This window comes from Oncorhynchus masou, chromosome 28 (assembly GCF_036934945.1).
Source record: "Oncorhynchus masou masou isolate Uvic2021 chromosome 28, UVic_Omas_1.1, whole genome shotgun sequence".
Taxonomy (NCBI): Eukaryota; Metazoa; Chordata; class Actinopteri; order Salmoniformes; family Salmonidae; genus Oncorhynchus; species Oncorhynchus masou.
This window is the reverse complement of record NC_088239.1, coordinates 16,751,750-16,764,872: the sequence shown is the minus strand read 5'-3', so window position 1 is coordinate 16,764,872 and position 13,123 is coordinate 16,751,750. Positions and strand designations below refer to the sequence as shown.

General features: G+C 40.8%; 1 protein-coding gene across 2 annotated transcripts in view; it reads left to right on the top strand.

Annotated features, from left to right (window-relative positions):
• Window positions 1-13,123, top strand: part of LOC135517273 (dipeptidyl aminopeptidase-like protein 6) — a 297,746-nt gene that overhangs the window by 82,047 nt on the left and 202,576 nt on the right. Inside the window, exon 1 of one of the 2 annotated variants that reach the window (XM_064941419.1) lies at window positions 6,229-6,400. The exons of the other annotated variant lie outside the window; for it this stretch is intronic. Coding sequence (XP_064797491.1) covers window positions 6,347-6,400 — 54 coding nt within the window. The 5' untranslated portion in view covers window positions 6,229-6,346. Of the gene's footprint in view, window positions 1-6,228; window positions 6,401-13,123 lie in introns of those variants that run through there. 2 annotated transcript variants of the gene reach the window in all.

Genomic DNA, 13,123 nt, shown 5'->3' with positions numbered 1-13,123 from the left:
AACAAGCTATTATGGGGCGCGAGCCATGATGCGATGTGCCTCCCATTCTATGTACTCACGAAAATGTAATTATTTGTACTTGGTCTTGTGAAATGTTCAGTTTAGTAGATATAAACTGGGGCGGCAGGGTAGCCTAGTGGTTAGAGCGTTTGACTAGTAACCGGAAGGTTGCAAGTTCAAACTCCCAAGCTGACAAGGTACAAATCTGTCATTCTGCCCCTGAACAGGCAGCCTACATTCTACTCTGAACAAAATTATAAACATGTAAAGTGTTGGTCCCATGTTTCATACGCATAAAAAGCTTATTTCTCTCAAGGTTTGTGCACAAATTTGTTTACATCCCTGATAGATAGAATTTCTCCTTTGCCAAGATAATCCAGCTACCTGACAGGTGTGGCATATCAATAATCTAATTAAATAGCATGATCATTAGGTGCATTGGACATTGTGCTGGGGACAATAAAAGGCCACTCTAAAATGTGCAGTTTTGTTACACAACACAATGCCACAGATGTCTCAAGTTTTGAGAGAGCGTGCAATTGGCATGTTGACTTCAGGAATGTCCACCAGAGCTGTTGCCAGATAATTTAACCTTTCTGGGAACGGGGGCAGTATTGAGTAGTTTGGATTAATAAGGTGCCCTATGTAAACTGCCTGTTACTCAGGCCCAGAAGCTAAGATATGCATGGTAGTATGGATAGAAAATACTCTAAAGTTTCCAAAACTGTTAAAATAATGTCTATGATTATAACAGAACTGATATGGCAGGCGAAAACCTGAGGAAAATCCATCCAGGAAATGCTATTATTTTGAAATGGCTGTTTTTCCATTGAAAGCCTATCCACCATACAAAGACATATGACCCAGTTCACAATCCCTATGGCTTCCACTACATGTGGCCAGTCTTTAGGCATTGTTTCAGGCTTTTACTCTGAAAAATGAGGAAGAAACACCACTTTCAATGAGTGGACAGTGGACATTTCCAGCAATGTTTGCTGCACATGACCAGGAGCGCACATTCTTGTTTTTCCTTTACCTATTGACGGAGATATTGTCCGGTTGAAATATTATTGATTATTTATGACAAAAACAACCCAAGGATTGGTTATAAACATCATTTGACATGTTTCTACAAACCTTTATCTTGCTGCTGTGACCGCGCTTTGTGCCAATGGATTACTGAACAAAACACACCAACAAAACAGAGGTTAATATACATAAAGAGGGACTTTATTGAACAAAAACGTAACATGGAGTCTTGTGAGTGCAACCATATGAAGATAATCAAAGGTAAGTGATTAATTTTATCGCTATTTCAGACTTTTGTGACTTCTCTACTTGACTGGTAACTGTATGTAATGTTTTGTTAGCTGGCGCTGTCTTCAGATAATCGCATGGTATGCTTTCGCCGTAAAGCCTTTTTGAAATCTGACACAGCTTGGATTAACAAGAGGTTTATCTTTAAGCTGATGTTTAACACTTGTATCTTTTATGTATGTTTATTGTGAGAATTTCTGTTTTGTTGAGTTTCATGCTCTGCAATTTCACCAGATGTTGTTTGAGACAGTGGATTACTGAACAAAACGCTAACAAAGCGGAGGTTTTTGGAAATAAAGAGGGACTTTATCGTACAAAACAAGCATTTATTGGGTAACTGGGAGTCTTGTGAGTGCAACCATATGAAGATCATGAAAGGTAAGTGATTAATTTTATCGCTATTTCTGACTTTTGTTACTCCTCTACTTGGCTGGTTACTGTTTGTCATGTTTTATGTGCTGGGCGCTGTCCTCAGTTAATCACATGGTATGCTTTTGCCGTAAAGTATTTTTGAAATCTGACACTGTGGTTGGATTAACAAGAAGTTTATCTTTAAGCCGATGTATAACACTTGTATCTTTTAGGAATTTTTATTATGAGACTTCTGTTGTTTGAATTTGGCCCTCTGCAATTTCACTAACGGAACACCTATCTCTAATAGGTTTTAATAGTCATTTCTCTACCATAAGCCACCTCCATTGTTGTTTTAGAGAATTTGACAGTACGTCCAACTGGTCTCACAACTGCACTGCACGTGTATGGTGTCGCGTGGGCGAGCGGTTTGCTGATGTCTATGTTGTGAACAGAGTGCCCCATGTTGGTGGTGGGGTGGGTATGGGCAGGCGTAAACTGTGGACAACGAAAACAATTACATTTTAATGATGGCAATTTGAATGCACAAAAATATTGTAACAAGATCCTGAGGCCTGTTGTGAGGCCCATTTTCTTTTTTTTTTATGTATCTGTGACCAACAGATGCATATCTGTATTCCAGTCATGTGAAATCCATAGATTAGGGCCTAATGAATTAATTTATTAAATTGACAATATCTTGGAATTGCCTTCAGTGCCTCTTTAGGCCTTTTTTTTTCTCATTTTGTCTCCTCACCCCAGTCTCATAAACTATGGGAATTGGTGAGTCTGTGTTCAATAATGAAAAAAAGTGAGTGAAGTGAAGTGAGGGATTGTTAACAATCCCATAGTTAACATCTGAAAACACTCAGGAGCCTCTGCTTTCAAACACACTCCTGCTCTTTCACTACCCCTCACTGTTCTGTTTGTGTTCAAATCCATCCTTTTTTCTTAAGGGATACATACTATTGGCTGCACTGCTGAAGGGGTGCTCAGTCCTTGGAATGGAACATTTAAATGCTCTATAAAGTTCTGGACGCTATCTTAAACTTTGTCAGAGCACTCAGTAATTTTCTAAATTTGTTGCTCTGTAATTAAGAGATTCACTGGATTTATGGTAATCGACCGATCAAAACAAATTATATTTTATTTGTCACATGCGCCGAATACAACAGGTGTAGTAGACCTTACAGTGAAATGCTTACGTACAAGCTCTTAACCAACAATGCTTTATGAAGTTAAATTCTTAAAAAAAAAAAAATTAAGTAAAAAAAAGAATAGTAGAAAATAAAAGTAACAAATAATCAGTTGGAACGGAGTGAACGTTGAAGTGAGAACATTCAACATGTGCACAACACTTTTAATAGGCTAGTCAAGGTGGAGAACTATAAGGGGGATGTGTTTTCAGACACACAGTAGCTGATGATATGTGCTGTATACATTAATACTAACTCAACAATAAATAGAATAAAATGTTCAATTCAGTTGTTCTCAATAGATTTTTAACTAAGATTATGAATACTCATATTTGTCATTCACAGAGACCTGAGCTATTCTTAAATATTTAATTTTAATTTTTCCAGGCAAGTGCCTTTTCCTGCCCCAGCTATTGGCTGTGTCAACTTCCCAACTCAGACCTCCCACAGAAAAATGCTGTGCTTGCACCTGTGTCAGGCAGCCAGATGGACCTGCTGTGATTGTGCTGCAGGATTTTCTCTAAATCTCTTTCAAAGATCCAAGGCCTCGGGCCTAATACCTAAATATCTATAATTGATTTACTTTATGGGCTTACTGAGACTTGCTGTCTGATAATGCTGTGGTTTAATACATTGTTGATGAGCCACTTCCAAATGGAACTAAAACTACATTTGGATCCTTAATTTAAGAAAACTAACTGAAACTATTTTTTTAAAAGACATAGATGCAGAAAGTAAACAGCATAGTGGGTCAATTTCCGCAACAACTGAGACTGTTGAACCGTGAGGCTCAATTTCTCTGTTTTGTTGCCCTGGCTACCACGCTGTAATCAGCATGAAGCGAACTTGTGCACATGGGCAGATACTGTGTGACTGACTGACTGTGAGAGCAAAGTGTTGCCACTTGCTCATCTCAATATCCTAGCCTATTCATTGATGATGGTTCTGCTTTACTGAAGTTGCTAGTGCACAGTTCTGACTCTGTCTGCCTGGTGGCCTAACCTGTCTATACTGTGCCCCACCTCTCTCTCCCCGTCCCTCGCAAGCTCACTATGAAAGATACAAGTGTTTGTGTTCAAGACAACTAATCAGTCTCCTCGTTCCAAAAATACTGAATCCTAGGAGTCGATTCCTAGCAGAAGCAAATCTTGACACTCAGAAATGTGAGTCGGGAGCCCCCCGGGAGGCACAGTGGTCTAAGGCACTGCATCACAGTGCTAGCTGTGCCACCAGAGATTCTGGGTTCGAGCCCAGGTTCCGTCGCAGCCGGCAGCGACCGGGAGTCCCATGTGGCGGCACACAATTGGCCCAGCGTCGTCCGGGTTAGGGAGGGTTTGGCCGGCAGTGATATCCTTGCTCATCGCGCACTAGCGACTCCTGTGGCTGGCCGGGCGCAGTGCACGCTGACCAGGTTGCTAGGTGTACGGTGTTTCCTCCAACACATTGGTGCGCCTGGCTTCCAGGTTGGATGTGCATTGTGTCAAGAAGCAGTGCGGCTTGGTTGGGTTGTGTTACAGAGGAGACATGGCTCTCGACCTTCGTCTCCCGAGACCATACAGGAGTTGCAGCGATGAGACAAGACAGTAACTACTACCAATTGGATACCACGAAATTGGGGATAAAAAGGGGGTAAAAGAAAAAAAAGAAAATGGGAGTCGACATGCAATGAGTCGAGGAATTAATTATTTTGGAGTCGACTCTCCACCACTACATCATCATCTTTAGCAGTTAGAAAAATGGCAGAGAAAGGCAAGTGACACTAGCAAAGTCCTGTATGGCAATACTTTGAGAAGTTAAATGAGAAGGAAATGCAAACTTTGCGAGTTGGAATTGTGGTACAATAATGGTAGTACAGGTGCTTCACCATCTGAAAGGGACGCACCGTGAGACCCAAACCATCCTCATCGTTAGCAGTTAGAAAAATGGCAGAGAAAAGCAAGCGACACTAGCAAAGTCCTGTATGGCAATGCTTTGAGAAGTTAAATGAGAAGGAAATGCAAACTTTGCGAGTTGGAATTGAGGTACAATAATGGTAGTACAAGTGCTTCACCATCTGAAAGGGACGCACCGCACCGTGAGACCCAAACCGTTGCTGGTAGCAGCACAGCTGCATTGAGAATTCACTTGGAATTGTATGTATTTTACTTCATGGGAAACCGATACAAAAATGTCTGTTTTAAATGTTAAAAAAGCTTCACAACCTTACTTCAAAACATTCAGAATATATTTGGTGTTCTGTTATTTTTTCTCTCCAGTTTTTTGTTCTTCAGATGTTATTTGCCACTGCTGAGATTACTTGTTACAGACACATGTGCTTCCCTCATCTTTGGGAAGAAACTCAATATTTTCCATGTCCACCTTTTAGCCCATCTCTCATCCCCACTCCTCCAAACCTCATGCCACTTATTTAGTGGAAGCACCCGCGCTAAGGCAGCCAGGTTGCGCTTGTTTTTTATTTTGGCACTTAGGCTCGCCACGCCGCAGCCTTAAATGCTACATAAATAAAACATCTCGTATTGCGCCAGGGACCTACCCTCGGAGGAGGCGTTGTCATTTACGAGGCGTGAGGCTGCGCGCATAAATATCACTGGAGTTTCATCACAGCCCACCACTGGGACTGATTGAATTGATCCATAGTTTGGCAGGTGACAACATACATGTACATGGCCACTCATGGAAACACACACTCACACAAATCAGTACCCTCCTGTTCAGTCAAATACACAGACTCTCCCTCTGTCTCGAATTATTAGTAAATCCCTCTCATTCACCAAGTCACTGTGCACACATACATGCGAGCGTCAACACACACCCACACTTAAAAATAAAAATAAACACTTTTGGCTCACTAAAGTTGCTATAGTACACCATTGGCTGTGCATTCTGACAGATGCCTCTTCTATACCTAGCCCGCAGCTTAGGCGCAAAGCTCCAATTTAGCTCAGGTGCTGAACCCACCAAAAAAAGAGTCAGTATCCTATGGGAAAGAGCTTTAAGTAGAGACGGGGGAAGAGGGAGGAAAACAAGGATGGGAGTCAAGAGTTGTAGGAAAGGACTTGGATAGACAGAGGCGGATAGACCAAGCGAGGGAATCGAGAGTCGATAACAAGTTCGAGAGACTGGATGAGAGAGTGAAAGAGGGATGGAGAAAGAGTGGGGGAGAGCGAGAGAAAAAGGGGGGAGCAGGAAAGACTACTAGTAGCGAGAGGCTAAAACACACACACATTCCAAAGCTGCCCCTCCTTAGAAACAGATTGCGCAACCCAGAAGACAGGAGCCTTGTCGTGGTGTGATTGTTTCACTGGATAGAGAAAGTACAGCTTGGAGTGTGCCAGCCAACGGGGGGGGGGGGGGTCCTGAGTGTATGTGTCTGTGTTTGAGAGAGGGCTACGCTAATCTTCCCACTCCACACCGAAGACTTCAATCACACTGAGGGAGAGGCAGAGGAGTGCTTTTTGAAGAACCTTGTGTTTGAATCAGCCATGCTAATAGTTACGCAGATGCAACAGAATGCCACATTCTCCAAATCAGAAAAGGTAGGGGCTCTCAACCTAACCTACATATTGTAACATTGAGCTTTCTTTAATTGTTCTGTGCTTTTTAATTGTGGAGTTGTAAGTTATTACATATTGAAAATATTTATTGTTCTGTTATGATTACTACTTGAAAATGATTTGCACCATCACACCTTTCTTAATGACAATCATAAGCGGTAGTTGTTGCCGTATTCACTCTATGTGCATGCATGCATTGCCGTTCCCGGCTCCCCCAAAGGCGATGGAGTTCAAACGGGGTGATATATTTTCCATTGGCATAGCCTGGAGAGGAGTGGACAGCTCTTCAATAAGTCGAGGTGCAGCCAAAAAAGTACAAGAACATCCAAGATAATGGAGCGTATTACTTGCTCACTATTAAAAAATATTTTATTATGTTTTTCGAGTTAAAAATGATATTCAGCTTTTAATTATGAGCAAGAGTCACACCTTGATGCATTTGGCATATCTAGGCACCAGAGTGTGACGCAGGAGCTTTTTGCATTCGGCACAGTCATGGGCAGGTGTCCTCCCTTAGTGGTAGCCTTCATAACTCCCTCCCTTTCTCAAGGCTCCTGGAGGTCGGAGTTCAATCAGGGGCTTGAGGTGCCTTGTTAAATCATCCACAGTCCTATTTATGTATTTATCTGCTTATTTGGGCCCCTCTTTGTCTCAACGTAATGAGTCAGGACTGCTGTGTATTAGCATTTTTACTCTATGTATGGTGGTGAGTCTTATGGAGTTCTCTCTAGTTGGTTGGACTTTCAATCCTTTTCTTGTGAAAGTGATTCAGTAGATTGGTTTGTAGACTGACATGTAGTTTTGAGCCACAATCCTGTGTTTCAACCCAATGGGAGCCCCACAATCTTGGTTTAAAGCAGAACAAGTAACATTGTTGGGATATGTAACCACTCTCCAATTCATAGATAGAGCTATGTATGTAAAGACCGACAGTCCATGAGATTTAATTTTTTTATTTAAAAAAGAAAGTTTCAACAAATCTATAAATGTGTTTTCTATGTATTTGATCTTCTTGTCCAGCTCCTGTTATTCATTTGGATGTGCTTAAAAACCCTTTAATTTCTTGGCCAGATAACCATGATGTTGCTTCCATCCACGTAGTAGGTTCTGTAGTGTTAATATGTCACTAATGTGATCAACCAGGATCCACTGCCTGGCATCCCTTTGTTCTTAAACCTGGGTTCACGGCTTTGGTACTACTGAGATCAGGGGTGTACTCATTCCGCCAACTCTGCTGCAAAACGTTTCTTAGACTGAAGAAAACTAAACAGGGATGGGCCTACCAGAATTTGTCCAATAGAAACTCTTGTTTTGCTCTGTTTACTTTCGTTTGGTTCGTAAGTGGTTTGCGTAATCAATACACCCCAGATGACTTAGAGCCCGATGGCAGCCTGATGTAATATGGCGAGGCCTGTATGTTATTGATGTGCCAGCTTTAATACAAAGTTTCACATTCCCCCCTCTTACCTTCCCGAGCGAGTAACATCACTCCTTTTTTGTTAAGACGTTTCATTTCCCAGCTAATGTGTCTAATTCCACTCGGTCTCTCTCACGCTACAGTACTCCAAGCTTTCTCCCCCATGAAATATAGTGCCCCAGCTCAGACGGATATCTTTCTCTTTGAACAATGATCATGCTTTAACTCCGAGGTGGGGAGATAAGTCCCGGGTTTAGAGACGTTCGTTGATGGTTTATTTGGGAGTGGAACGTGGTGATGTATTATGGGATGAGGAATTGTGTTTTTTATGTAGTCGTTTGGAAGTGAGATGGTTTCTGCTTGGGTGGACAGATGCAGGACTAGATGTGGCTATTGACAGCCAGTGTCGTAGGGCAGCATTTCCCAAACCTCTCCTCAGTTACTTTCAGCCTTTACATGATCTATTTGAGAACTAGCTGGTTCAACTTGTCAACTAATCATCGTCAAGCCCTTTACTAGTCCAATCAAATCAAAATAAAATACAATTTTATTGGTCACATACACATTGTTAGCAGATGTTAATATAAGTATAGCAAAATGCTTGTGCTTCAAGGTTCGACAGTGCAGTAATATCTAACAAGTAATCTAACAATTCCCCAACAACTAGTTAATACACACAAATATAAAGGGGTGAATGAGAATATGTACATATAAGTATACGGATGAGCGATGGCTGAGCGGCATAGGCAAGGTGCAGTAGATGGTATAAAATACTGTATATACGTGTGATATGAGTAATGTAAGATATGTAAGATATGTACACATTATTAAAGTGACATTATATTATCCATTAAAATTATCCATGATTTAAATTTTTATCCGTTTTTGTGAGAGATGTGGCCACTTTTGTTTGTTTCCCGTCGCTTCAATTGAAGGGTGTTGCGCTACTCTGTTGCGGTAAAACCATGTGTGGTCAATTTGAGGATGACAACATCTAATTTTGGCTTAAACTTGGCTTTCCATACAAATCCTTCCATTAAAAAATGAACCTGGTTTTTGGTCAGATTGATGCTACTGCTAATCATGGCTTTATTATGTGCCTGCGTTGGCCACATACTGTACAGTGCCTTCAGAAAGTATTCATACCCCTGATCAATACACGTTAGTTTCCCCTTTTGGCAGCGATTACAATTGTGTCTCTTTTCCACCTGGATGGTACAATATTATCCCATTATTCTTTTCAAAATTCTTCAAGCTCTGTCAAATTGGTCATTGACCATTGTCAAGCACCAAATTGAGGATTTTCAAGGTGCAGTAGGCCTATTACAGTACTTCTGAGCTCCAAATTCAAGTTCACGTATGCTACTTCAAGCCCCTTGTACTGTTTAAATTTGTCATGTTATTTCATTACCAGATGATATTATGAATAAGCCCACTAGGCTATGCAATTTTTTGTCATTATATCCAGAATAATTCATAGGAATAGTTAGGTACAACTGTTTTCACCAGCGTAACGAATGAGACACCAAAATATTCTGGACATTCCATGCGTTCCTTCTAGACATTCCATAGTGCATGCTATCACAAAAGCTGTTCGCCACTTGACTGTCATTCGTAAAATTCCTTCCTGGATCAGATGATGATGTGTGAAAATATCACAGCGTAACTAATCAGCTAGACACCAAATGGCATCAAACAAGTATTATGCATCATTATTGAAGAACCACATTGATGACAGTATCAATTTAGGTTTTAAGTATCAAAGTGAATGACTTTTTCAGTTAGAAGCATTCAATTTTGCAATCACATTTATAATTGTTTTATCATTTGTGTGCCCATGAAAACAGTTTTCATCCCGTAAGATAAGGAGACACTAAATGTTACACTGCATTTCTGAGTTCTCTATACAAAAATCTGTCTTGACAGTTAGATCCGAAATTCTTACAAGGTTCAAGTTCAATGTCTAATTTAACTGATTAATGCTTAATATATGATATAACAACAACTTACGCTGTTTTATGTCACAAGATTTTGGACAAATCCGTCAAGACACCAACCATGATAAAGGGTTAATCACAGGTTTTAAATCAACTCGGGAATTTATCTATGGTCCCCCCCTTACAGTGCATTCGGAAAGTATTCAGACCCCTTCACTTTTTCCACATTTTGTTATGTTACAGCCTTATTCTAAAATGGATTATTAGCCGTTGGCGTCGGCTAATGGGGATCCTAGTGACAATGTAATCCCCCCCTGACAAAAAGGTGTGCTAGTCAGGTGTACTAGTCAGGTGGGTGGGTGTTAGTTCAGGGTTGCAAGAAAATTGTGAAACGTCTCATGGTCCGCTAGGTGAAGTTTGAGAAACACTGCTATAGGGTTCCCTCTGTTAAGTTTAGTCCTGTATTCCATTCAGAAATGGTCTGTACAGAGAGGAGCTCTGGATTGTGAAGAAAATTACTATGGAGTGGAAATCACAAAATGTCATTATTGATTGTTTTCTCTCATTATAAAATGACAGATGGTGTAAAATGTAAGACGTATCAACTGATAGAATTTAAACAAGGGGATTTTCTCAGAGGACTTTTGTCTCCCGGACAGATTTCTCGTGGCTTTTATAGTCATAATTCTTTACAAACAAATCAATAGTGACTTTCAGCCTGTTGCTTTTGTTGTCACTCGCACAACCTTTTCCTTCTCCTGGCCTGAATACCGTATGAAAAAGCAAGGCAGAAGAAATTAAATGCATTGATTTTTCCAAAGAAAAGCATTGGCTAAAGTTAAGGCCAATTACATGGTCTTTGAGTCAAGAATTGGACGTGACTCGCTACCATAACAAATGAAAAAGCCGTCAGATAATGGATTAAGTTTTGGGGTGTAATTACAAAGCTTTAAACAAGTATGGATCTTTAAGCTGCAGCTAGATGTGCTTCTAGTAAGCTGAGGTTTGTGTCTGTGTGAGTGTGTTAGAGGTCTTTACGGGTCCACCCGAATACCTGAGACCCGACCCGGGACACAAGCGGGTCCTGGTCCAAAATTAAACCTTACCCTCGGGTCGGGTTCTTTTTGATTGTCATCGGGTCTTGGGTCTATGTAACTACAACTGATAGACCTGAGTGGACATGACTCTGCATAGCCTATAGCATATTTATTTTATGCTAATAAGGTTAATTTATTGACTTTAATTGGCCTAGCCAACATATGTCACAGAAGAGCTACAGCTGAAGTCAGAAGTTTACATACACCTCAGCAAAATACATTTAAACTCAGTTTTTCACAATTCCTGACATAGTAAAAAATTCCCTGTCCTAGGTCAGTTAGGATCATAATTTTATTTTAAGAATGTGAAATGTCAGAATAATAGTAGAGAGAATGATTTAGTTCAGATTTTATTTCTTTCATCACATTCCCAGTGGGTCTGAAGTTTACATACACTCAATTAGTATTTGGTAGCATTGCCTTTAAATTGTTTAACTTGGGTCAATCATTTCGGGTAGCCTTCCACAAGCTTCCCACAATAAGTTGGGTGAATTTTGGCACATTCCCCCTGACAGAGCTGGTGTAACTGAGTCAGGTTTGTAGGCCTCCTTGCTCACACACGCTTTTTCAGTTCTGCCCACAAATTTTCCATAGGATTGAGGTCAGGGCTTGTGATGGCCACTTCAATACCTTGACTTTGTTGTCCTTAAGCCATTTTGCCACAACTGTGGAAGTATGCTTGTGGTCATTGTCCATTTGGAAGACCCATTTGCGACCAAGCTTTAACTTCCTCACTGTTGTCTTGAGATATTGCTTCAAAAGATCCACGCAACTTTTCCTACCTCATGATTCCATCTATTTTGTGAAGTGCACCAGTCCCTTCTGCAGCAAAGCACCCCCACAACATGATGCTGCCACCCCGTGCTTCACAGTTGGAATGGTGTTCTTGCAAGCCTCCCCCTTTTTCCTCCAAACATAACAATGGTCATTATTGCCAAACAGTTCTATTTTTGTTTCATCAGACCAGAGGACATTTCTCCAAAAAGTATGGTTTTTCTCCCCATGTGCAGTTGCAATCCATAGTCTGACTTTTTATGGCAGTTTTAGAGCAGTGGCTTCTTCCTTGCTGAGCAGACTTTCAGGTTATGTTGATATAGGACTCGTTTTACTGTGGATATAGATACTTTTGCACCTGTTTCCTCCAGCATCTTCACAAGGTCCCTTGCTGTTGTTCTGGGATTGATTTGCACTTTTCGCACTGAAGTACGTTCATCTCTAGGAGAGAGAACACGTCTCCTTCCTGAGAGGTATGTCTGCTGCGTGGTCCCATTGTAACACCTGTCATTGGAAGGAGTGGACCAAAGCGCAGCGTGAAAATTGTTCATGATTTAATTTATTATCAAAAACACTCGAACAAAGTAACAAAACGAAAGAGAACAGTTCTGTCAGGTAAGAGACTAAACAGAAAATAACTACCCACAAACACAGGTGGGAAAAAGACTGCCTAAGTATGATTCCAAATCAGAGACAACGATAGACAGCTGCCTCTGATTGGGAACCATACTCGGCCAAAACAAAGAAATAGACAACATAGAATGCCCACCCCAAATCACACCCTGACCTAACCAAATAGAGATATTAAACGTCTCTCTAAGGTCAGGGCCGAACACCCATGGCGTTTATACTTGCATACTATTGTTTGTATAGATGAACGTGGTACCTTCAGGCATTTGGAAATTGCTCCCAAGAATGAACCAGACTTGTGGAGGTCTACAATATATTTTCTGAGGTCTTGGCTCATTTCTTTTGATTTTCCCATGATGTCAAGCAAAGGGGCACTGAGTTAAAAGGTAGGCCTTGAAATACATCCACAGGTACACCTCCAATTGACTCAAATGATGTCAATTAGCCTATCAGAAGCTTCTAAAGCCATGACATAATTTTCTGGAATTTTCCAAGCTGTTTAAAGGCACAGTCAACTTAGTGAATGTAAACTTCTGACCCATTGGAATTGTGATACAGTGAATTATAAGTGGAATAATCTGTTTGTAAACAATTGTTGGAAAATTACTTGTGTCATGCACAAAGTAGATTTCCTAACCGACTTGCCAAAACTATAGTTTGTTAAACCTCTTTGGGCTGCAATCCCGTTACCGGGATGATATGACAACAGCCACTGAAAGTGCAGGGCGCCAAATTCAAAACAACAGAAATCTCATAATTACAATTCCTCAAACATACATGTATTTTATACCGTTTTAAAGGTACTCTTGTTGTTAAAACCTTTTACGGCTGCTGTACCTGTACAGGGACC